This window comes from Lonchura striata, chromosome 4 (genome assembly GCF_046129695.1).
Source record: "Lonchura striata isolate bLonStr1 chromosome 4, bLonStr1.mat, whole genome shotgun sequence".
Classification (NCBI taxonomy): Eukaryota; Metazoa; Chordata; class Aves; order Passeriformes; family Estrildidae; genus Lonchura; species Lonchura striata.
Window position 1 is genome coordinate 49805879 of NC_134606.1, and position 25928 is coordinate 49831806.

Below are 25928 nucleotides of genomic sequence, written 5' to 3' on the forward strand. Positions count from 1 at the left end.
GTGACCGCCGCCCGGCCCCGCCCCTGGCAGGCCGGGCGCGCGGGCGGCTCGCGGTACGTTGCGGCCCCTCGGGGCGGGGGAACATGGCGGCGGCCGGGGGATCCGCGCGGCCCCGCCGCCGGGGCGGGCTCGGCCTCTGCAGCCGTGAGGGGCGTGTGGCGTGTCCGTGTGCAGAGAGATACGCGTGTGCTCGCGTGTGTGCGTGTGTGCGCGCGTGTGTGCGTGTGTGTGCATGTGTGCGTGCGTGTGTGTGTGTGTGTGTGTCTGTGTGTCTGTGTGTGCGTGTGTGCGCGTGTGTGCGTGTGTGTGTGTGTGTGTGTGTGTGTGTGTGTATGCGTCCGTGCGCGTAAATACGCGCACGCGGGTGTGTGAGCGCCCTCAGACAGGGAAATCGCGATGTGGCAGCACAACGCCGCTGCTTTTCTGGTGTCCTGTGTGTTTCCTGTGTGTTTCCTGTGCCTGCTGCCGCTGCAGGAAGCCAGGGCGGTGCTGTTTCCTGCCTGTTTCTCCGGTGGAGTTGTCCTTGGGGAATTGTGTGGGTGTCGGGCACAGGGAGCTGCTAGTGCGGATCGTGCTTGCCGTTGGAAAGGAGTGGTTATAATTGTAATTGATTTGAACCGAGAGTGTTTTGCTGAGTAACAATTGTTCACCCTTTTGCTTGTTTTTGTCTACCGACAGTGGCTGGTGTCTGCTACTGTCCAATGTCTTCTGTATTCAGGAGAAATAAAGATTAATTTTAAAGGAGTACAGCTTGTTCACACTTCTTTTTATTTTCACCCAAATGGCTTTAGTCACTTTAAAATTACATTTCTCTAACATGCTGCTGTAGTTATATTGCAGTATATTGCTTTAATTTTTTGTGTTCCTGTACACGCACTGCTAATGCTTTTTTTTCCTATTACATTTGATTCACTATGATTCCCTAATTTTATGCTGTTGTTCTTTTGCAAAGTTTTAAATTAAAATATTCACTACCTGCAGATCTAGCAGGCAGACTTTTAGACTCTCAGAATATAGGTTATAGTATTTTTAGAATGTTCTCTGTTACTATTTGCAGAGGCTTTAAACAAACAAAAAAAGGCTGTCTCTTATTCTTTATTCAGGCTTATAGTAGCTGTTGAGTGGTGTTTGTTCTAGTTGAGCATCTTGTTAATGACGCTTATATCACTTTGTTTCCTAGAGAACTGGTGAGCAGATTTGTTTTTCATTTCAGCGTGTGCTGAGAGACAAAGTCAGAAAAGCCAGCCAAAAGCTAATGTCGTCTGAAACACCCAGAGACAGTCCAGAGGTGCTAATGGAAAACACCCCGTTCCCTGAAGTTCCTGACGTGGAAGGAAAGGCAAAGTCAAATGACAGTCTAATAGAGAGACTGGAGGCAAGCTCAGGCAAGGAAGAATGCCTTGAGTCCATGTCCAAGAGGCAAAGGAAGAAGCTGTTGAAGCAGAAGCAGTGGGAAGAACAGAAAGATCTACGGAGGTATGGTTTGCAAAGCGGCTTCCCATGGTTCCCACATAATATTTAGTGCTAATAATAACGATGTGTCAGCAGAATTTGATTGTGAATTGCTTCATCAAATCAAGGCAGTTGAACCAGTTTTCTCCCACACCAGGTTTAAAGCAGTAGCCCCAGGCTACTTCATCTGCACTTGAAGAGGCTGTAGAGGTAAGCATCCCCTCCTCATACTAGAATTGTTCCTCGGCTTCAAGAGGATGTCAGGAGGGATTCAAACGTGCATGTTCTTCATTTGTCAGAAGGGAGACAGAAAGTGTGGCCTTGTTCCTCTCTTCCTGGTGCTGTCAGACTTGAGAATCTTACAAAGACACTGAATAAAAGCAGCTACATTTGACATGTGAAGTGCTGTGCTACAAGTTACAGAGCTTCTGTTTTGTTGTGTTGAGTGAAAGTGTATCTGCAAATGCAGTGATGGTGGTCTATTCTTATCCCAGACTGTCGGCTGCTCCTTTCCAAGACAGTGGTTGTTGCTGTCTCTGAAATTTGATCTCCCAACTGCCTGCTTCTCTCAGGAGGACTGGAGGATGGAACAATTTCTTCAGAAGCCTTTTGAGAAACTGTTCAGTGCAACAGGATGTAAATTGCCTTCCTCATTCTAATACTGTGATTGCTGTTCATGTGTAAACTAATCACTTTTTGGTTGGTTCTGTTACTAGACTTTTCTCAGAGCACCCTTAAATCCGTGAGACTCCCCAGTATTGAGTAAATTACATTTGTGTCAGATGTCTGTCTTTGTAGGTATTTACAGAACTTCACAAAGGCAGGGGGATGTTTTGTGCTGGTCTCAGTGTGGCACAAATGCAGGCAACAGGCTGAGTTTAAACTATCACAGTCACAGGACAACCACTTTGGTCCTAGAAATCTGCATTTGTTTGCATAACACAGTACCTCAGCAGAGCTGGCAGCACTTTTTGAGGATTGATTTGTTTGTTTACTTAGGCAGAAACGAAAAGAAAAACGCCAGAAGAGAAAACTAGAACGTCAGTCAAAATTGGATTCCAGTAGTGAGGGGAATGACAGAAAGTGCATGCGCAGGGAAGTTGTTCCTAGCACACTTCGCCTCATCGTGGACTGCAGCTTTGATGACCTGATGGTGTTAAAGGTAAAAGGAACTTCAGATTAACTAGGTATATTTAATCTTCTTAAATACAGACTATATGTTCTCAGGATTTTCCCATGGATTACGGACCAAGTGTTGTCACAGTCATAAACCTCTTTGATTCCTCAGATTAATTTTGTATGTCAATCAAAGCCCTGTGATTTTTTTTCCCCTAGAATAATGTAAATCAAGCACATGCATAGAGGTGTCTAAGTACACCTGTGTGGAAGATGTTTATGTCTCCTTGTCAGCATAATCCCCTCACAGTGGGTGTTTTTTCCTCTCAGGATCTGATGCCCACACTCTTTGAGTAGTCACTTTTGCCAGTTAAAAGCTTCCTTTCTCTCTCTTTAGCTTCTGACTGGCTCATGATAAAGCATTTTGTGATGGTCTGTATGAAGGACTAAATAAAAACAAACTGTGTTGTGTACAGGACGTTAAGAAGCTTCACAAGCAGATTCAGAGATGTTATGCAGAAAACCGCAAGGCATTTCATCCTGTGCAGGTATGTTTGAACAAACTGAACACTGACTGTTGCTAAGTACCAAACATGAGAACTGTAGTAGGGAAAGAAAATATTTAAGCTGCCTCTTTCATAAGAAATTACTTTTATTGTAACACCCACATGTTATAAGGATACCCCTGTATATGGAACAGTATGTGCATGCAGATGAAAAGTGCCAGATCCAGGTGTGCCAGTAAGAGGCTGTCAATACACTTGGTTTTAGCTGTGGCAGATTTTTTAAAAAGTCACTATAAGTCTGAATTTGTCTTTTAAATGTATCCCAAACTATATGAATATGGTCCTAATACCACTTCCATCTAAAAAATATTAAAAGTTTTAGCTAACTGTGTGGGAAGAGAGGAAACAGATTGTGGCAAGTTGATGTTTCTGTATTTTGTACGTCTTGTTTGTTCTGTTTGAAGTTTTACTTGACCAGCCATGGGGGACAGTTGAAGACCAACATGAACGAAAATGACAAAGGATGGGTGAATTGGAAGGTGAATAATTTAGTATTTCTGTAAAAAGTTACAGTTTTGATTGTAGTTGTTAACTATATTGTTAGTTGTGAAGAACATTTTTTTCCACGTGGATATTTCTAATACATGTGAGCAATAGCATATTTCAAAAAGCTTTTTGTCCTTTTAATTTATTTAACTTAAGTAAGCCAAAGACTGCTTCTCTTGGATCTAGATTTGAATCTTGCTTGAAAAACTACACACTGATCCATTTTCACTTATTTTCACTGAACTAATTTCATTCTTGATAGACTAAACAGGACTCCTTGATTTAAGCAGTTCCATCAGTTGTTCTTCTTGACAGTGCTCTTTTATCCATGCCCAAAATAAGATTTACCAGTTGGCATGTGATTCTCTGGTGTGCACTTTCATCACGTTGCCTCTCAGCACTGAAATGTTCTGGAGAGAAGTAGTTTCTCTTATGGTCAAGCTCCTGTTGGTTTTCCTTGCGACTCCCTGTTAAGCCACTATTCCAACAACTCCAAAGGAAGAGCACTTAGAACAAATAAAAACAGTCCCGTTTCCAGCAGTTCTTGTGCAATAGCTGCTTCATGAGAGTTTAGCATAAACTTATCTAACTGAACAATTAATGTTAACTAAGTGTTTGCTTCTGGGTTCGCTTTTTTTAATGGACTTAAAAACTACTCGGATCCATAGGAGAAATACAGCAACGTTTGAAGGGAATCACAAGAACTTAAGGATTTATAAAGTTATTTTGGGCTTCAGAAAATTTCCTGCTAATTTTTACAAATCAGTGCTCTAGGGACTGGATTGTTTACACAGAAAATTAATCTGCAATGCGCTATGTATTTGAACGTGAAGGAGGAATTTGGAATGACCACATACTGTTGGATTTATTTTGCCAGTCCCATCTTGGGTCTGTAAAGCTTGGTCAGCAATTCATCAATTGAATGTAACTTCTTTTAACTACCTTTTTTTTAGGATATCCAAATTAGAACAGAGCACTATAGTGAGCTAATAAAGAAAGAAGATCTAGTATATCTTACCTCAGATTCCCCAGACGTTCTCAGAGAGCTTGATGAGAAGAAAGCCTATGTGATTGGAGGACTGGTGGATCACAATCACCACAAGGTAAACTGTGGATCTGTTTCTTAGCAGCTGTTTTTTGGCACCTTATTTGACATGATTGCTGTTCATGTGTAAACTAACATAATTAATAATGAGAACTCTTCCTCAAAAGAGAATTCAAAAAATGTTGAAGAAATATGGAAAAACTTGTGGTGGCATCAGTGGCTTGTGTTCCAGAGTTTTCTTATCCTTTACTCTTCTCTGAAAAAACAGCAAGTGACTACAACCTGAATAACTTTGTACTTTAACATAAGCTTACCTTTAAAACAGGCAACCGCTGATGGTTCTAGAGCTGCAGCTGCATGAACAGGTTTCATTTACAATCCTTTTGACCACAGGTCATAGTGCGACATAAATTGAAAGTAGTGAGTTTTCCAGAGGTAGTAGCCCTTGAGGAAGGTACTGTCCAATCAGGTTAAGTTTCTTTTTGTAACCAACTTCTAAAGCAACATCATGGCAGCATAGGCAAAACTCTTGTCAGAAAATGATACTTGTAGTAAATTTGTACTGGCTGATCTGAAACAGTAATTCTCAATTCACTTGTTTTGCTATCTTTTCCCCAGGGAATTACTTACCGAAAAGCTGTAGAGCAGGGAATTGGTCATGCACAGCTGCCACTTGGAAACTTTGTCAAAATGAACAGTCGGAAAGTGTTAGCTGTCAATCATGGTAAGTTCTAAATCATTAAATAATTATATTATTTTATAATATACCTGTAATAGTTACAGTTTGAACCCTCTGCACTGTAGTGCAGATGACTAAACCTTGTTTTATTATGTTGATATTTCTTGAATTTAGTTGCCTACAGAATATACTAATTGCCCTAAATATTATAGATATGGTTAAATGCAAATAATGGTGTCTTAGCCGTTTAGAAGTGAACATTGTATCTTGCTGGCTTGTCTGAGGATTACTTGTGGCTTTCTTACCGTCCTGGTCTTGTTTCCAGGTTTACTGTATAAGTGAGTAAAATGTTGGAAACTATCCAATATTGTATCTTATTGTAGGGTACACATTTTATGCCAAGGGAGGATGAACGTTTGATGTTTACACCTCTTTCAACATTTCAACAGCTTTGTTCAGCAGTAACTGCCTCAGCACCTGTAGACTTTCCTCAGTTGGTATCAGCAGCACTCCAACTACTGAACTTTAATAACTGTATTTTCCTGGTTCTGACTGAAGTATTCAATTGCTTAACCAAGCCTTGAATCCTTGCTCCTTTTAAACTTCTAGCTTTATTATTAGACTGTCTTTCAGTGTCATTAAACAAAAATACATGCAAAATGGACCCTACTCAGACCTTCATGGAAATTTTTGACATGGTGTCAAAGTCTTTATTGTGCCCCACTGCAGATTCTTTAGCTTATCTTACGCTGCTTTATTTCAAGTTTATTTTTTTATGTAACACATTGCTCAATGGTAACTTTATTTTCTGAAAGTGCCGTATTAATGAGGCTGGTATTTGCATGATAATAAAGATTATTTAAGCATGGAAGAGAATATAGTATGGCACAGGACTTAAAAATTATCAAACCCTATGTGTTTGTAAGATGTTATGTGTTTCTAAATTTGGATCTTTCACTGTTGCTTTATATAGAAAGGAAGAGCTAATTATAGGAGGGGTCAAAATATTTATTAAAGTACATCCACAGCAGGATTCCTGTCAAACATGAGAAAGCATTGGTGCCTGTACAGAAGGCACTGCTGAGACTGAAGTATTTGTCTCAGTCCCTGAGAGAAATACTGTCATGCAGCTGGAGACTCGGGATGTGCTTGGCTTCAGGCTGCAGGAGTAGCAGAATTGCAGTGTCTATTCATGCCTGCATTCCATCAGCTCTGCTCTGAAGATGCTACAAGAGAACGCACACAAACCTCTGTAAAGATGGATTTGGGGGTGTGTTGCTATCAGCAATTCACTTACCTCCCTGTAAAAGAGCTGATGGGCTTTTCTGATGTTGCAGTGTTTGAGATCATCCTTGCATACCTGGAGAAGAGAGACTGGAAGGAGGCCTTCTTCAGTATCCTGCCACAAAGGAAAGGGGCTGTTCCTTTGGGAGAAGCCAATGATTCATCCAAACATGCTCTGTCTGGAAAAGAAGATGAAGACAATGACTCGGACAGCAATTAGGCTTCAGAATTGGATGGTGGGAAAGATGAGACATGCAGTTAGTGGAATAAAACTGGGACATTAAGTAGTTTTACTTCAAAGGCCATCTGTGGCCCTTGTAATGCTGAATTGTCTCAGTGCTTGGTAGTCTCAGAGCAGTTTCTGTCCATGAAGGGTTAAGTTAAATGCAGGTTTCTACCCTGAAATGTCAATATAATAGCTTTTTAAAGAGAGAAAAAAAATTCATTAAAAATGCAGCATTTCTTTTTTTCCCAGGGAAGCTGTTTAATTTTTTTAATATTATTTTTTATACATACCAAGTTGGTTGTAAATGCCAAGAGCATTAGTAGTTAATATTTTATTGTATACATTCTTGTCTCCATTTCTGTTCAAAGGTTTTCTTAAAAGCAACGAATGACAAGTGTTCCTTTGGTTCCAAAACCTGTACCATTAGTGCCTGTTGCAAAGTGTGCATGAACACTCAAAACAAAAATTCTGATTTTCCTGAGCATCTCAACAGACAATCACAAGCAACTGAACCGCCTGATTTATATATTGTATTTAGTTAGCTGGGGTCAGTAGGTGAAGTATGAATGTGGGGTTAAGTCAGTGGTTTATACTTGAGCTTAAGAGGGATGGGTATTAGCACAGGCACAAATCATGTGCCTTGGTGGGCACACGGTGCACACTGAAGTGACTCAATCACTTTTGATTATTTCTTCATGTTCTCAGCAAAATTTATCACACAGCCTCAGAACAACACCAAGAGAGAGGAACTCTTCCTTACAGGTCACTCAAATTCAGTATTACTGTGTAATCACAGGATCCTGTATGTATTGTATATTGTCTATCAAATATTTTCCCTTTAAAAAAAAGTCATAATATTAGTCTTGGCTGGATGTTCTGATTCATCAGCTGACTTCAGTGCTGTGGACTACTCAGACAGAGTAGTGGACATCTTGGAAGTGAGGCTTTGCTTCAGCCCTGTGAGCCTGCCTATCCCTTTCTCCTCTAGGGAGTAGCCAGGTAGCTGCAGTGCCCGAATAAGTGCAGCTCTCATACAGGTTTCTCATGCCTGAAGAGCATGAGGTCATGGCATCCTTAGTGTTCCTCTCTGCTGAGCTGCAGTCAGAGGGCTGATTCAAGTATGATTTGCCTTGTGCCCATTTTTCTCCTTTCCTTCGTTGTTACTGCTTTCAAATGGAGACTGCAAGTGGGATCCCTGTGAGTCCCTATGGTCTGTAAAGGCTTGACACCCAACTGCTTATGACTTAAACACTTAGTGCACTTCTCTCTACACTTTCTAAAAGGGCAATAGAAAAGTTTCTTCTGTTAAAGGGATGGATTGTAGTTTGCTGAAGTTCCACAGGGCTTTTCATAAAAACATTGCTGGTTTTGTTTCTGTAACAAAAAAAGGTAGCATCAGTGTACCCAGTATGTATTACACTGATTCTCTAACTGAAATGTGTAAAATTGCAAGGAATTACACCTCTACAGCTGAGAGAACCTCATGTTAATGCATGTAGCACCATTAAACCTGATCTAAGACTCCTTAGTCTGTCCAAGGTTTCCTTAAGACCATTTCATACATGTGCCTCATTTACTCAGGCTTGAGAGTAAAGGAGCATATGGCACAGACAAACTGGGGACTTCTAGAGACATGCTGAAAGGGTTCCAAAGCATCTTACAAAACTGTTGTACAACTTAAAACACAGCCTTACAACTTTACCAGTGACATTAGATACACACACCCACACACATACAGGTGTTTTTTAATCCATTTGTTTAAATCTTACCTGTCTATGGTGAAATAGAATGAAAACATGGTCTGGGGTGTGTTCCTGTTCAGAGGTTGTTCATGCCAACTGCCCTGTGTCACAACAGCTCAGTGGCTGTTGCCTGTTCATCCACGTTGCTTGTCTCACCCACACAATGGGGTCTTCCTGTCCTCCATCAGCAGCTCAAGGGAGGTGATCCTCCTGCTCTGCTCTGATGAGCCCACCTGGACTGCTGTGGCCAAAGCTGGGGCTCATGATATATGAAGCCCATGGACCTGTGTTTGAGCAGGTCCAGAGGAGGCCATGAAGATGCTCGGAGTGTCAGAGCACCTCTCCTGCAGACAGGCTGGGAGAGCTGGGGCTGTTCAACCCAGGAGAAGAGAAGGCTCTGGAGAGACCTTACAGCATCTTCCAGTCCCTGAAGGAGGCCTACAGGAAAGCTGTAGAGGGACTTTTTACAGGGACAGGTAGTGATAGGACAAGGGGGAGTGGCTTTTAACTGACAGAGGGTGGCTTTAGGTTAGATTATTAGAAGAAATTCTTCACTGTGAGGATGAGGACTTTTAACTGTTTTTCATTTTGGATTTACATATTCTATACAAGTTATAGCCCTGTTTGGCATTCTGGTGTTCTAGCTTGTGACATGCTACTTAAGAAAGCAAATTTATTCTCCATTTTCAATCTACAGGCCTGGCCGTTCTTAGTATTTTCAATATGGTTACTTGCATGTTTCAGGCATGGCCCACTAATGCATTACACTGGAAGCAGAGATAAATCACTGTACTGTTTTATAATAAGACAAGGAATTTACATTCAGTGCTTTAGGGCACTTCTTACAGAAAGATCTTTCTTTGAACCAGCTTTAGCTGTATGAAGTTAATGAAACTAAGAAAACACACTGGGAAGTTCTCCGCTTCACCCTGCTGTCCTCAGGGAAGGTCAGCTCTGACATGCTTGTCTAACCAAGACTTAGAGACCTCCAATGTGATTTGTTCCCGGGCCACGATGCTGAAGAAGGGAACATTAAAAAGACAGTCTGCACAGAAGCTCTAGAACAGGATCCCTGTGTTTCACCGCCAGGCATCATTACTGAGCTTAGGAAAGCTCTGATTTCCATCACTAAGCTTTGTAAAGTTTCAGGTACTGCCAGAACTATTGCTCAGCAATGCTGGGTAGCAGAATACATCCAGAGATCTTTAAACCTGTGTAGTGAAGCATTAAAAAGGCAATAAAGAAGGTATGGCTCAAGGAACCTGAAAAGAAAATATGAAGTCAAACTTTCTGACTGAAATGGGCAAACTTTCTTTTAGTGGCATGCAGTGGGGAGGTCACAGCAAGGTGCCATATGTAATCATGTTGTTTTGTTCCCTTCCAACTGAGCCTCAATCCCCTTGGCTCAGATTTCTGAAGTCAAGAACCTCAGCACTGTTTATGTGCATCCATGTTGTGACAATTTCCCAAACACTACTGCTGCAGGTTACTGTACTTTCCCCCTTCTTGTCCATTTCCTGGATTCGGGTCAATCTGCCCTTGCTTTGGCTTCCACAGGTCCCATGCCATAATATATGTTCATTGACCCTATGTTTGCTTATGGAGCAGTAGTGTTTGATTCTAGACACGACTCTGCAGAAGAGCATCTGAGTAGAAAAGATCGTCTCTGAACTGCCCTGTCTCAGAGGCTTTTGGTCACAAAGTTGACAACGATGGTGGGTTTTGCAGTGCACACTGGCATGCTGCAGAGGGTGTAGCTGTCCAAGGGGATCTATGCTGATGGTTATTCCAAAAGCCTGTGTGCATGACAAGGCACATGCACTCAGGGCAGTCTTGGGGCAGTGTGACTGCCAGCTGCAGGAGAGCAGGATGTGGCATTCCTAAAATCCTTAAAGCTTGAGGATAAGGTCAGGGAAGTTTGAAGGGTTCAGTGTTTCTTTGATTTAAACAGAACTTTTTATTGCTCAGACTGTGCTGTAGATCACACTGAAGATCACAGGTTCATATTATTGTGAGGTATCCATTTATTCTGCAGGAGGGTTTTAAAATAAGCTATCAGTAAGCACACATTCTTCTTACCATAAGTTATTTTGAAAAGCAGAGATGGACTTCAGTGTGACTTTGAAATCTAAAGCTGAATAAACTTTGGTCCATCTTTGAAATGTGTACCTTAATTGTCTCTCTTCCAAAAATGTGGCTTTGTTAGTTGGAACAACAGCATCTACTACTGACAATCCTAAAGCCAAATAATCAAATGTTTGATTCATAGTCATTCCCTTTTGCTGCATTTTTACTTCAAGTAATGTAAGACATGCTTTTTAATTTCTTGTTTGCCATGTTTGGCTGTGATGAGAGACCTAAAAGGAAGACATGACATTATTTTAAAAAGGTGTGTTCATGCTTGGTTGAGTACTCCCCTTGGATATTATTTTCCCATTCAAATTCTTCTAATACTTGCTCTAAACCCACAAGCTAATTTACATCTTTCACCTTTAGCATTTCTTCAGCTTACTAAAATGAATAAGGCATTGTCCTGTGAGCAGTTGATTTATTTCCTGTGCATGTTTGATTTATTTCCTTTGTGTTATTTTTCATGTCTTTGTTCATGTTCTCACAAAACTGGATGTCATCCTATATGTGCTTAATTCAGCTTCATTGTTGTGTCATGCACATTTGTATAATCTTCAGATATGATCCCTAAACTTTTTGAAGGTCATAACCTGTCCTGCCAGCTAGTTCTGCTCAATCTCTGTGCTTCAATAACAATGAGCACTTGCAGGGTTTTGTATTTTGTAAACCTAATCTTTTGGACATCCTTAAATGTGCCGATGGAAAAATACAAAGGGATTGAAGCAATCACAGCTTCTATACTGTGTAGGGTGTGACTTCAGAAATGTTGCTTTTTTTCCTATCTTCTACTAACATGTGTGTCCCAGAGCTTTTGTGTTACCACATTCTTCAGAAGTGACTCATAAGAGGGTAACTTGGAAATTGCTATCACACAGTAGGAAGAAATGCTGGATTTTCAATTTAAACACCCTCCAGAAGGTTTATTTTTCTTAACAGCTAACTTCACTGTCTGGAAGAAAGAAAGGTACCTTGGTAAACTTAAATATCAACATGGTAGATAAGGAAGAAGCAGCCTATTTTTAGAAACACTAAAGTTTTAGCTAAAGCTAGTATGCATTTTATTATTTGTAGGACAGAATGTATAGTTGTCAGTAAAATCTGTGATGCATAACTGCCATTAAAAGCTTTTTTTTCCTCTAAAGAGTTAGGTATATTTAACTTGAGCTGTAGTTAAAGTAGTTTCCTGTTAAATAGAGCCAAGTGCAGTGCAGAACTATTTTTCCATTAAAAGAAAGCTGTTTCAGAAAGCACTAGCTCTCTTCAGCTGGAGTCAACATCATGCACTGCTTCAGGCAAGCAGTGAATGCAAGGTTGCTCAGCCCTGGCCGGAGTAAGGAGTGCGAAGCAGCCTGTGCTGCCTGTGAAGTGGCAGTAAAGATCCACTTTCCCCTACAAGTGCCTTGTAGTCAGAAACTGTAGCTATGGCTACAACGTGTTGAGCGTGGTCAATGTTTCATAACATTTGCCAAATTACAGTTCCCAAGTGAAGATAACCCAGAGTTGCAAAAACTGGCCTTTGCCCACTGCTTCTAATTTCTGTGTGCAGGCTCACCAGCCATGAACACTTCCAGTATGTTGTCTTCAGCCTCTGACACACATTTCACTAGCATCTGCTGAGGTTAATAAATCACTGGAGAGGGGATATTACTGCATCATGTTCAGTTGGATAAAGTGAGATAAAAAAACAATAAAGGAATTATGCATCATATCTCCATAGAATTATAGGCTATCCTGAGTTGGAAGGGACCTGCATCCAAGTCCAACTCCTGGCCCTGCACAGGGCAGCCCTAAGAGTCACACCCTGTGTCTGACAGCATTATCCAAACCCTTCTTGAACTCTGTCAGTCTGGTGCTGCGACCACTGCCTTGGGGAGCCTATTCAAGTGCCCAACTATCCTTTAGCTGAAAAACCTTTTCCTAATATTCAACTTAAACCTCCCCTGACACAGCTTCATTCCATCCCTTTGGGTCATGTCACTGGTCACCCGAAAGAAGAGATTTAAATTGCACAACATGCAGATAAACGTAGAGAAAAATTCTCTTCATAGTGAACAGCCCTAAAAGTGGAGATGTCTAGGGATCAGCTAAGTATTTTCTGGCAAAGGGTTCAGCCGAGGGTCTGTGCAAGCAAGTTGTAAAGGGATAGCACTGTGGTTTCCCTGCATGCCAGGCCACTGCATGCCCTGAGCTGGAGCCTCACCCTCATTTATCTTTAAGAACCGGGCAGAGCAAGGCAAATAAAGCAACTTTTGCAACATGGTTATGCAAGTCTGCTCGTGGTTCGCTGGAACCCTGTGCAGCCTCTTTTCTTCTCACCTTTTGCCTAAAGACCATGACACCTATCCCTGCACAGGCTGCAGACAGGATCCAGTGTTCTCAGTTGGAGTAAAAAAAGTCATGGCCTTGATATGCATATAGCTAAAGATTTGAGGAAAGTTTTGAGGGGAAAGGAAACATAAAGGGATATGAGAAATAAACCAGTAAGGAAAAGGAATGGGAATGGTTTGAAAAGACCTCTAAAATAATCAAGTACAAAAGAAGGGAGGCAAGGAGAAAGATAAGCATCAAGGAATAGAGTGGACTAGAAATACTTCATTCTGATACAAGTTATTTTAGGAAGTGCAAATGACTAGGTTGTACCTTCTGAGAGTACTGGAGAGCTTTGGCTGGAATTCGGAACAAAAAAGGAGAGTTTATGGCCATTAGAAGAAAGGGCTGAGAGCTCAGGAGGATTACAAGGATGTTATGAGTTTTTGCAAGGAGAAAATTAGAAGGGTTAAAGCCCAACAAGAACTAAATCTGGCTACTGCCATTAAAGACAATAAAAAATGTTTCTATAAATACATTAACGGGAGCAGGGCCCCATCCTGTGTAATGGTAACTTGGGAAGACAAATGCCATCACTCCAAATGTCCACACCTTCCTCCTTCTTCCCTCACTTTATATACTGAGCATGATGTCATGTGGTCTGGTACAGCCCTTTGGTCAGTTTGGGTCACCTGTCTGGGCTATGTCTCCTCCCAGCTGCCCATGCACCACCCCCAATTTCCTCATCAGTGTGGCCATATGAAACACATAAAAGGTCTTAGCTCTATAAACCATGCTTAGCAACAACAAAAATATCTCTATGTTAAAAAAAAAAAAAAAAAAAAAAAAAAAAAAGTAAGGCCATTCCAACAGATTAATGAGTAGCCAGGCTGTAAAACTAAGAATTCTGGAGTATTCAGGAGTATTCAGTGAGATACAGCCACAGTCATACCATCAGTGTGTTTCTTAAGCAGCTTGCACAATCCCATGTTTTAATGGGTGAGCTGGGCTCTTACAAGTGTCAGCAAAGTTCATCAGCAAAGCTTTCATGTTCTCACTGTGTCCCTGCTGCTGTGAATTCAAGAGCCACTCTCTGCATTTCTCTTTGCACCTACAGTGCCTCTGAGAGTACTGGGTTTGGAGATGAGCTTCCAGGGGGGTGGAAAAAGGGAAATAGCTTCCAGCCAGGGCTGTTGCTTTTGGGCAACCACGAGTGGGCTGCAAAAAATGGTAGGGAAGAGCATGACAAAGGAGTCAGTGAAGATGGAGGCACTGAAAGAGTGAGGTTTCATCAGGTGAGTGGTTCACTCTCATTCTAACACTTTTTCTGATTAAGGGGTGGGACTCTGAGCTGGGAGGCTTGGCTAAAAGATCAGAGCAGTCCGCTTGCAGGAGTGCTTCAGGCTCCAGTGTGCTGGAGACGACTTGTGGTACCAGCAACCCAGCTGCTCTGGGGGTGACTCAGTTCTTGGTGCAAGAAATCAGCGGTGGCAAGATTTGAAGCTGACACACCAGTCAACATGAGCACGGCAGGCAAAGTAAGCAACAGTTTGTATTAGGAAAATTTCTTTGCTGCAGCTGAGTAATGCATTTTTAAATGTGAACTCTTGGCAGGAACACTGTAAATCCCGGTGGTATAGCACCGATTAGAGTTTAGGATGAAACTGGTACAGAAGAGCTGCCTTTATTTGCAGGCTGTCGTAGATTCCTAGGAAATGGTTGTTAACTCTTCAAGGCAATAGTTTATTTGAGGCAACATGAAATAACAGCGCTAGAATAACATTCTGTTTGGGTTAGCAAGCTGTTTTTAATCTCTGATTGGATAGTTTAAAATATGACAGAATGTACTAAGTGTTTAGATCAATGTATTTATCTACCAGTTTCCATTCTGAGATCCTACAGAAGTTTAAACTATTTTTAGTTTATTTATAATTCTATCAGTTTGTTTTCTAAAAAGAAGATATAGCTAATATTGGGTTAAATTTCAGGGTGAATTGTGCTGGTATTAGGACAGTCATTACATTTGGATATGCATATAACAAGTCTCAAGCGTTAGTTAATGAAGATCAGAAGTAAATTTCACATACAATGCAATACTGAGCTGGGATTGAAGTGAGTAGTTACATCTTTGCTAGAAATTAGATGGCAAGAGAGAAATGGAGGTTGATACCAATACATGTTCCTTCTTGCACTGCTGGCAAGATGCTAACAGTGACCTGCAAGAGGGATTAAGGGACAAGCAACTAGAAATGGAAAACAACTGAAAGTATGTGCCTTTCTAGAACGTGCCTTAAGATAGTACCAAGATCATTTGCTGTTACTGCCAGTTGTGTTCACTATTCTAAAACCAAGAGAGAAAGGGAAAAAATGCTGTTTGAGATACTGCAAGTGCAGAATTAATTGTAGCTTACTGTAGGTAAATTCACCAAGTTCAGTGCTCTACTCAGCATTGGATGCAGCACAGTAAATGAAGAGTTTTGATGTAGCTTAACTGCTTTGATTTCACCATGTTTAACTTGGAATAACACGAGAGTTACAATCTATGTAGCCAAGCAGCATAATCCTTTTGTCCTGTAAAAGGGTGCGTTTCTACACCTGCCCTCCCCCACTGCAGTAACTCACAGGGCTGGCAGAACACACGAGCAGAAAAACAACTATTAAGGCAGTGCTTGTTTTAGCAGATGAAGTGGGTGATAATGCGCTGCTGCTGCATCTGTGGGATCCTGTTGCAATCCATAAAAGCTCACGGGGACTAAACAGTCAGAAAAACACACCGTTAACTAATGTCTTATTATGGAGAGATTTGTTTGTTCTCGGCAATCCACACTCCTTGGCCACCTTTGTTCTTAGAAACACTACATGTGCTTAGCATGTGCAAGTCATGGAATCATCACTGTGTTATGTGGGATGCAATATAAATATATATATACTGCCTTTTTTTAAAGTAAGTTGGTGCCCTTTGAAATGTGATTTTTGGCCACACTTGTGAATTTTTCACTAATCACACTTGTATCTAAACATTAAATTTAGTGCAAATATCTCTTGATGCACTTTTTTTCAAAGCACTGTGCCCATCCCACTTCTGTGTCTAGCTGCTAGAAGTTTTCTATTTTATTTCATGTGTTTAGAATTTCCTAGTAATTATTTTCTTTGTAACCAGTTTTCAGTTTGTGGATAATCAGACATTATTTCTACTTCTACTTAAAAAAAAAAAATTGTTTGTTTGTTGTTTTCCCCTGTGACTTTTGCAGTACACTGGTGTTAAGTTGTCACACAGGATACATATGCATGTGCTGAACTTTTTGCATCCTGGATTTGATTCCCCTCTGTTTCCTTCTCAAGATAATGCCACCTGAACACTTGCAGTCAGTAGACTTAACAGAATGACTGAGGACTTTATAGTGTGTCACCCAGGAAAATCATATTTCAGTGACTGGGGTTGTTTAAAGACCGACGATGGGATCTTTAAACAACTCCAAGGAGGAATAGCAATTATGGGGACAGAGAGGTCCCACTGCTTTTGAATATACTAGGATTGAGCTTGCAGGGAGGAAACCGGTTTGAGAGACTGGGATGAGGTGTGGACAATGCTCTTCTCTTTTCTGAAGGGATTTTTCTTTCAGTGGCAGATGGTCAGAGGAGCCCTAAGGCCTGTCATTACCAGGACAAAGCCGGAAGAGTTAATGGGCAAACTTCAGTCTAAGAGATGAAAAAAAAAAAAAACAAACTATGTTGGATAGTTGGGTAGTGTTGCAGAGGATAGATTAATCTTCTCACAGGGTAGTAAATCCACCTGAATTAAACATCCCTTCTGAGAATGGGGTACCTTAGCATGGATAATACTGCACTTAAAGGGACTGTTCAAGATTACCTCTGTGTTGTGCTACATCACTTTGCAGAGGTCCTTTCAGCCATCACTTCATGGCTGAACTTGGGCTCTACTAGAATGTTTATAAATCTGTACTAGGCTCTGAATTAAATTTTTAGCAATTTTGTCAGTTCCCAACACAGACAGTTCTCGACAATACAGACTTCATCACAGCCTGTTAAGTGACATCATTTAGTGTGCCATCTTCAAGAAGATACAAATGCAGACAAGTAATCCAACACGGCAAAAGAAATTGCCCAAGGAAGTTAACAAAGGAGCAATGAGAATGAGTGAGGTATCCCATTACCTACCTGCCTAGGAGACTATTACACATGCAGGTGAAAACTTGATGTGACAGAATGATGAGCAAAATCAGACATTATCTTGGTGGGGGGAAAAACAGGCTTACAACACACTGACCTTTGGTGTTGACTTTGTTGTTGTTTGGTTTGGTTTTCTTTCCTGTAGTTTCCCTCTCATCTCCACAGATATGAGCAGGAGTTTCACATGCAAAAAGGGAAGAATCTGTGTGGTGACTTGAAAATGAAATGCCATTCTCATTTTCTTTGCTCTGTTTGCAGGTTATTAAATGCAAGGCAGCAGTGCTGTGGGAAGCCAATAAACCATTCAGTATTGAGGAAGTGGAAGTTGCCCCACCAAAAGAACATGAAGTTCGCGTAAAGGTACTGAAAATAAAATTTAAAACAACTCCTATGACTTGCATTATATCTTGCTTTTAATCAGAATTAGTTTTGTAATTTTTTAAGACCCAGTCAGAAAACATTCTACTAGAAAGTAGTAACTAATCAGTGAGCTCCTATGAAACAAGTCCTTAATTTGATAATGAGGTTCTTTAAAAAAATATATTTTTAGGGTTGTATTTTGTGTTTACCGACATCTGTTTTTCTAATAGGCTGAAAAAATTACAGCACAAGGCAAAAATCAGAATTTCCTGTAGTGTGGAGCAAGAAAATGTCTTTTACTTTGTTTAAATCTTTGCTAGGAAATAGCTCATTAGGCCTGGGAGCTTCCTTTATTACCTGGATATTACCCTCAGTGGAATTTAGGAGCTGCCTTAATTTTTGAGCAGTTTCAAGTGTTACACATGTGAGGAAAACCCTCTCATGGGGTTGACAAATCCATTTGTCAGAATAAATTAGTTGTAAACACATACATGAATATTTCAAAATAAATAGTGCTGTTCTAGCTGGAAGAAAAGGCAAAATGTCATATAAAACACTATGTAGCTTAATTTTTTTTTCATGTTCTATATACGAATATTTAAAATATATACGCAGCACAATAATATAATTATTGTGGAATTATCTATAATATAAAATCATTCTATAATGCATCATTTATATATAATATCTATTATATATTGTCATATAACCTAAATGTAATAAATACAAAATATACACAATATTTCTATGATTATAAATAATATGTGATGGTTAATTTGTATTTACATAATATTATAATTTTATAAAATATTTCACAGTTTTCTTTTTAAGTATTTATACATAAATAATAGGAATAATTTAATTTATTCTGTTCTCCCTATATAATTGTCTCACTAGAACATTAGTTCTACAGAAAATACAGAAAGTCTTCGGACTCCCTGTAGAGCTCAGTACTGCATAGCAAACATTCACAAGGGAGCTTTGCCCTATAGATTTAAGATTAATAAACACCAAGAAAATCTTAAATCAGACAGCTAAATTTGTTTTACCTGTAGATTCATTGTGTGCAGATTGGATTTTGGAGAGAAGCAAGTGGCTTCTCCAAATGTAGAATATAATTTCACTTTCACATATAACATGACACAGTTTAATGCAGAAATATCCTTGTCTTTCCTGTGAATCAGATCATGGCCACTGGGATCTGCCGCTCCGATGACCATGTGATAACTGGTGCACTGGTTATGCCTTTTCCAATAATTCTTGGACATGAAGCAGCTGGTGTTGTGGAGAGTGTTGGGCAGGGAGTGACTTCAGTCAAGCCAGGTATGAAACAGCACTGAAAACAAATCCTGTGCTGAGTTTCCAGACTCCTCCTTAAGTCAAAGATTATTTCTTTTGTGAGCATTTTTACTGCACGGAAAAATATTCCAATTTAAACATTATCAAGGATACCTCAAAGGATATAAATCTGCTGTTTACGCCTTTCTGTGTCCCCAACATACTTTCAGATTTTCTACTCAATTTCTTTTGCTTTTGGCAAAAAACATCTGCAGCTTGCTTTCCACCTACATACTGCTTTTCCTGTTGTGGGACTAGGAACATAGAGTCATTGCTCTTGTTCATATGAAATCAGGCATTAGCTGCAGGTTCTCTGAAACATAGTTGATACAGCTCACCTTTTTCAAGAATAAGGCAAAGCAAAGCACTAGATGACAAACGTGTCAAAGCACCATTTAATTCTCTTAACAGCTAAATAATCCATTGACTTCAGTTGATCTGAACTTAGATCTTACTTCACTTTAAAAGCATCTGGGCACAACTGGGGTGCCCACGCTGGTGCAGGCTTTGTATGTGGGCAGCACCAGTGCAGGTGAGGCAGCACTGCTCCCTGAGCAGACTGGATTGCTCTGAGGACACTCATCTGGACCAGCTGCTCATCTCCCTGTGTTCTCTTTGAACCACAGTGCATAGATAGTGAAAAATGTCAATTTTCAGCCAAGTGCTGTAAGATGAGATGGGATTCCTCTACACTTTTATAGGACCGAAAAAATTCTAACAAGGGCTAAATTATTAAGAGAAAGTATGCAGTGAAAAAAATCTACACAGAATCACTCAATTTCCAGGCAGTTTGTTATGATACCTTAGTAGCCCACTCTTAACACCTCTGTACTTCCAGTATCTTTGTCCATACTGACAAGTATGAAGTCTGTCCAAAGCAGGTTGGCATGTATAACAAAAAAATTTATTAGAGATTTCTGCTTTAACTTCAAACACATATGTATATTGCAAATTTCAGTTACAGCTCTAGCTGTACTTTCTGTTATGTCTGGGTTCATAAATCTCTCTGTTGTCTGATTCTTGCTGCCCTGTGTTTCCAAGTGAGCTGAAATAGCAGGCCTGAACACATAGATGCACAAAATCACATTTCTCAGATGTTGCTTAATTTACACCTCCAAGTTCTGAAAAAAAGGCTTCCACTTGTGCAACATCCCTTTAGCAAAATGATTACTAAGACCATAACACAGTTCTAAATTAACTCAGGGTCGGGGTAGTGGTGGTGTTTAATGTTCTGTAGGTATTTTTCATTTTTTGGTGGAAATCAAAAATTTCCCTTGACTCTCAGTGTGTCAAGGATTAGCCACATTTTAAAACTGACAAATTATAAACTGATATGCATTAGGAAATACCTGTTTAGAGATTATTGGGCATTTACGATATATCATTGCTGTGGAAATTGCATAGGAGTAAAAAATTACACTGGGAAGCTATATTCCACTTTGTTAATCACATAATTGTGCTAGAGAATTAGAGATGCTGGCTTAGACTGTGTGTGCCACTGCTTCTCAGACAAGTATTTTACCTACCTTTACTCAACAGAACACTAATAGGACTGCTATATAGCAGTAATAGACTGCTATATAAAGATGTTAAAAAAGACTGGCAAATTAATGTTTAATTCCCCATTCTTTGTATGCATGGTTTACAGCCCTGTTATCTTGGCACTCCAATCTGCTGTCCTAGTGGATGTCAATTTTTATCTCAGTTTCTTTAATGAAAGAAGGTGTATTACTACCTTCTTTTTACACAGGACATGCAATGAACTGCTGAATAAGTACTTTAGAAGTGTCAGTAGATAGCATGGTTTTATGACATAGGTCTGACTCAGTTCTGTTGAAAGACACCAGAAATTTTGCATATAGAAATAAGTTGTCATAACTTTGCCCTAATTATGTCTTTCATATAAAACACAGAGAGATGGTTTATCTTACAAATGCAGCAGAAATAAAACCATCACTGCATTCCTAGTGTATGCTTGCCTGGGGATTAAATACACTTGCTTCATGTTTTTACCTGCATGCATCTTGTTTTCTTTTTTTAATCCTCTGTCATTACTGTTTTATTTCTAGGAGACAAGGTTATTCCACTCTTTGTTCCACAATGTGGGGAGTGCAAGAGCTGCTTAAACACCAAGGGTAACCTGTGCAGTAAAACTGAGTGAGTTTTCTTGGATTACTTGCAACCCTAATTTGATTTGACTTTATCCAAAACTGATTACAAGCAACAGATTTCACTTGCCTTTATTTCTGGTCATCTTTCAAACAGCCTTGCTACAGGTGCTGGATTAATGCCTGATGGCACCACCAGATTCACCTGTAAAGGAAAAGCAATTTACCATTTTATTGGTACAAGTACCTTCACTGAATACACAGTACTGCATGAATCTGCTGTAGCTAAAATCGATTCTGCTGCTCCTCTGGAAAAAGTTTGTCTAATTGGCTGTGGATTTTCAACTGGTTACGGGGCTGCTCTTCAGACTGCCAAGGTAAATATTGTGGTGGGTGTTTCTGATATTTTATAGTGTCTGTTCAATATTGTGTAGCCTGTGAGTGGGCTGTCAGCATGGAAGTGAGGAGGTACAGACTCTGTTTAGTTCAGCGTGGAAATAAGATACTAGTTCTTTGCTTTCTTCAGATTCTGTCTCTATGTTACTCAGAAGTCTTCAACTCAAAATCCAGTAAAATTGCTTATTTCCATCTATAATGTTTTGCCTCAGTGCTTTATCACCGCTAGAAAAATGTTGCAACAGAGTTCTTTTTTTTATTATAACTGAAGTCTAGGAATTCATAGAAGCAATACATATAGGCAACACTCACAATTGTAGCAATATATGAATGTGAGTTTTAGAGCTGGTGCTGTCTCCAGTTGATTGACACTACAAACCTTAACACCACTGGAATATCATTAAAAAAAGGTGTGTCTAAACCTGAAGCTGAGGCATATAATGAAAACTTGATCTCAGAAATGTATGTCAGGGGGAATTTCTTTTAGTCACATGTAGCATTATAACAGTACAGCTGGTTACTGCACTAGCAGGTATCCATGTGCAAATTCCTTCTCAGCAGGTAATCTCTAAATTGCAAGAAGTGGCTTAAGTGAAATCATGCTGATAATGAGGAAATGCATGGTACTTTCCCTAGCCTGCAACAATATGCCATGTTTACATGGTTCTTATTATAGGTGGAACCAGGCTCCACCTGTGCGGTCTTCGGCCTCGGAGGAGTCGGCCTCTCTGTTATCATGGGCTGCAAGGCAGCTGGAGCTGCCCGCATCATTGCCGTGGACATCAACAGTGACAAGTTTGCCAAGGCCAAGGAGCTGGGAGCCACTGACTGCGTCAACCCTAAAGATTTCAACAAGCCCATCCACCAAGTGCTGATGGACATGACCGGCGAGGGTGTGGACTACTCCTTCGAGGTCATCGGCCGTACGGATACCATGGTATGCAATCAAAAGATGAGGTGAGACCCGTTAGCTCTCCCTTCACCAAGCTGCCAAGCACCAAGGAGGAGCAGGAAGCCACTGGCCGAGTACCAGGCTAACTTCAAACCTGCTAAGTGTAGCTGTCAGCCACTAGATGCAGGGACAGAAGCATGCTCAGAAATTTAGGAAAGGGAACTTCACTTTAGTGTCCTGGCCAAACCAGGGTGGCTACATGTCACATATTTCACATGCTCTCCAAAAGTGGCTTATCACTAATAGTTTAGACAAAATGGGCAACAAGAGCAAAGCTAGGATATATTTAACCAGTGAGAGCAGATACAATGGTGTGAGCAGATACAATGAACAATTTTTAATGAGGTTTCAGTTACAAAAAATTAATTGCAAGCATAGCCCTGAGAAGAGGAGATGGAGTTCAAATTTCTGTGCCCCAAGGACAAATGTTGCCTGACTCTGCATGTCCCTCTGTTTCTAATGCAGACTGCAGCCTTGGCCTGTTGTCAGTGTAACTACGGAGTCAGTGTGATTGTGGGAGTGCCCCCTGCAGCACAAAATATCACCTTTGATCCCATGCTCCTCTTCACTGGTCGCAGCTGGAAAGGCTCCGTCTTTGGAGGTCAGGACTCGGAAAGATGTGATTCAACTGGCTTGAGAAACTTGTAAATCATCATGAATGAAATAGGATACATCAAATTAATTGCTTAGGCTGTGTTATTGGAAGCAGTACTGCTAGCTGTTTTGCTTATAAAGAAGTTGAAAAGGAATTAATTATAGGAACTATAATGGCAAGTGAAGGAAGGAAAAAACTGGGGAGGGAGGGGGAAGAAAGGGAAGAGAATAAGAGACAGAAAGAAAGAGACATAAAAAGACACAAAATAGCGAAAAAGAGGGAGGAAAGAAAGGAGAAAGAAGAAAGGAAAATGAGAAATAAGGGAGAGAAGCAAAAAATAAAATGAGGGGGAGGGGAGGGAGGAGGTTGGATTAAAAAAAAAGATGAGAAAAAATGATAAGGAGAGAGATAAGAGGAGAAAAAGGATAGAAGATAAAGCAAAAAAAGAAGAGAAAATCATAAAGAGAGAGGACAGAGGGAGGGGAGAAAAAGATCAAGTGCAAAAAGGAGAATGAGAGCAATAGAAAGAGAGAAAAATAGTGGGAGAGATGGAGATTCAGGACTGTAAAGGGCATCAGGGCTTACACTCAGCTGATTTCCACAGAGGTCAGACCCCAGCTTAGCCCCTGGCCAGCTGCCAATACTCCCTTCCCAGTCTTTCTCTTTTTGGAGCTCTCTCAGTAGTCCCACACTCAGCAAGTCCTAGCTTGCTCAACTCAAAGGCCACAGAAAACTTGTTTCCAATAACAGGTTTTCTCACTTGTAACCTGGTCCCCTCATGTAATCAAAAGATACCTGAATAAAATAGCAGAGACAAATCAGGATCCTCTGGAAGCACGTTCTACTATTTATGACAGCTTTATATAGTGGTGCTTTTAGTAAAAGAGAGAAACATCCACCACCCACTCCCCAATATTGAGCAGACAATCAAGTTTCAACTTACCAACATGGATGATGGTGCTCTGGCTTTTGTATGAAATGTGATTAAGTTGAAACAGTGTTTGATATGGGGGAAAGTTTGGATTCTGTAAAGACTGACATTTGTACTGGTCTTCTGCTGCGTTTGTCATATGTGGAATAGCTGCACTTTATCCCATGTTTTCTGCTGGCACCTGTGTTAAAAAGGTAAAGCCATGCTGCCATATTTCATCCTATTACGCTGCTATATAAAGTTTATCTAAAAATTTAAGCTGCTCTGGGTTTTATGTACTTTCAGAAGCATTTAATTTCATTATGCATTTTCTGTGTTTTTTTGGTTTTTTTTTCAGGCTGGAAGAGTAAAGATGCAGTTCCCAAACTGGTTGCTGACTATATGAAGAAAAAGTTTGTTCTGGACCCATTAATAACCCACACACTAACTTTGGCAAAGATCAATGAAGGATTTGATCTTCTAAGGACAGGAAAGAGGTAAACATCATTTCATTGTAAAGGTTCTGTATAACGAACCTAAAGGAGATGTGTGGTAAGACAAAGTCTAACTTGTGCTTTCCTCAAATATTGTGAAAATTCAGCTCAGACTGTTTTCACAGGGTAATGGAATTGGAAATATTTTTTGACAGAGACATTTGACAAAGCTTACCATGGGAATTGAAAAATTGTCCTTAGCAGAAGTAGGAAATATATTTGTATATCTTAGTATGTTTGGCAACTACCCTTTTTGAAAGTTCTAGATGTACAGAGTCTGGAGAATTACATTAATGTTTTCTTTTCATTGTCATTTGCTAGCAGTTGTTTTAGATGTTCCTTGCTCTGAATACAAAAAGCAAGTAACAGAAGAATTTCAGCCCCGAGGTTTGTTCTCAGATTCTAATGATGCAGCACACACTTCATCTTTGATTGTCTTTATTTTACATAGGTTACAAATCCTAGTTTTAGTTTTTAGTATAACAAACAAGAAAGTGGTGAGGACAGAGATTCCAGCAGCTTTGCTAAGATACCGATAATCAGCTTGAAGATGGAGGCACATTGCAGTTTATAATTTTTATGGAGTATAATACTTCAGTGTTTCAGAGCAGAATAAGCTGTACCAGTTACTCTGTAATTGGAAAGATGTGTCTAAGCCCCTCTCTGAGGAACTTCTCTGGCTGTAGCTGGTAATTAATTACCAGGAGCCCTGGGCATCATCAGTGAAGGCTTTGCAGTCTTCTGGGAATTTTGTTCTCTACATCTGCAGCAAAGTTTGCACATCTGTTCTGTCATTTTGCTGCAAGCTGGGGTGGGGGCAGGCAGGGAGGGAGTACCTGTTTGACAGCAATAGCACAGATTATCAGAGAAAACAGCAGTGCTCTGCTGATGCCAGCCCTGGGGATTTTCTAGTCACTAACTTGTCATTTTATATTGCAGCATCCGCAGTGTCCTGACATTTTAGGATTCCCAGACATTAACCTGCAGATGGCTCAGCACCAGTACTAACTTCACCATCCACCAATACAACTTACATGATGCACAAATCAAGATTTGTAAGATTTTGTAAGATTTTCCTGAAAGATCTACCACTACCCTTGAATAAAAGAATCAAACTAAAACCCCACATTTCAAGCACATAATTTATAGATAAAACCATCTTTTTCCTTCTATCTCTTTCTCATCATTCTTGTTTTAAATCCTTTATATTGTGCTGCAATTTCTTTAATAGCCAGTTATGAATTACAGGACTTGCTCCTGTCACAGGTGTTCTAAAAAGTTAGGATTTTTAAAAATTACTTATAATAATCTTTTAATAAAATAAAAAGGAAGGAAACTGGCTTTTTTAGGTTTCCATAACACTGCAAGCTTAAGAAATTTCTACATGCAGCTCAGCACAGTAAAACTCTAGGCTAGAACTCTGTGTATCCATCCTGAATGTATGTATCATTCCAGTGCCTAATAAGCAAGGAATGATATAGCAGAAATTAAAATTTATGGTGACCATGTGTTTGAATTAATAATTTAAGTAAATCATAGACTTAAGTACTG

General features: G+C 40.1%; 2 protein-coding genes and 1 long non-coding RNA gene across 6 annotated transcripts; 2 read left to right on the top strand and 1 right to left on the bottom strand.

Annotated features, from left to right (window-relative positions):
• TRMT10A (tRNA methyltransferase 10A) lies at positions 1-8378 on the top strand. 3 transcript variants are annotated; one of them, XM_021550289.1, is made up of 8 exons: positions 1-53; positions 1214-1476; positions 2452-2614; positions 3045-3116; positions 3539-3613; positions 4574-4723; positions 5284-5389; positions 6682-8378. In XM_021550289.1, exons 2-8 carry the CDS (start codon positions 1256-1258, stop codon positions 6846-6848), a joined length of 954 nt encoding a protein of 317 aa, XP_021405964.1. In that variant the 5' UTR covers positions 1-53; positions 1214-1255; the 3' UTR covers positions 6849-8378. The 3 variants fall into 3 exon arrangements, with proteins under 3 accessions (XP_021405964.1, XP_021405963.1, XP_021405962.2); XM_021550288.1 differs by having other exon boundaries at positions 25-53; positions 1181-1476; XM_021550287.3 differs by lacking the exon at positions 1-53 and adding an exon at positions 77-535.
• On the bottom strand, positions 6332-24255 carry LOC110481582 (uncharacterized). The gene is made up of 6 exons (XR_002467271.3): positions 23559-24255; positions 22924-23019; positions 21161-21235; positions 17322-17506; positions 6705-6807; positions 6332-6570 (listed from the first exon to the last, which is right to left on the bottom strand). It is a non-coding gene; the product is annotated as an uncharacterized LOC110481582 (long non-coding RNA).
• LOC110481578 (alcohol dehydrogenase 1) lies at positions 13975-25503 on the top strand. Of its 2 annotated transcripts, none has more exons than XM_031504701.2 (9): positions 13975-14328; positions 17483-17584; positions 18769-18907; positions 20992-21079; positions 21188-21407; positions 22103-22363; positions 22844-22979; positions 24242-24380; positions 25317-25503. In XM_031504701.2, exons 1-9 carry the CDS (start codon positions 14029-14031, stop codon positions 25339-25341), a joined length of 1410 nt encoding a protein of 469 aa, XP_031360561.1. In that variant the 5' UTR covers positions 13975-14028; the 3' UTR covers positions 25342-25503. The 2 variants fall into 2 exon arrangements, with proteins under 2 accessions (XP_031360561.1, XP_021405966.1); XM_021550291.3 differs by lacking the exon at positions 13975-14328 and adding an exon at positions 14406-14571.
• The last annotated feature ends 425 nt before the right edge of the window (positions 25504-25928 follow it).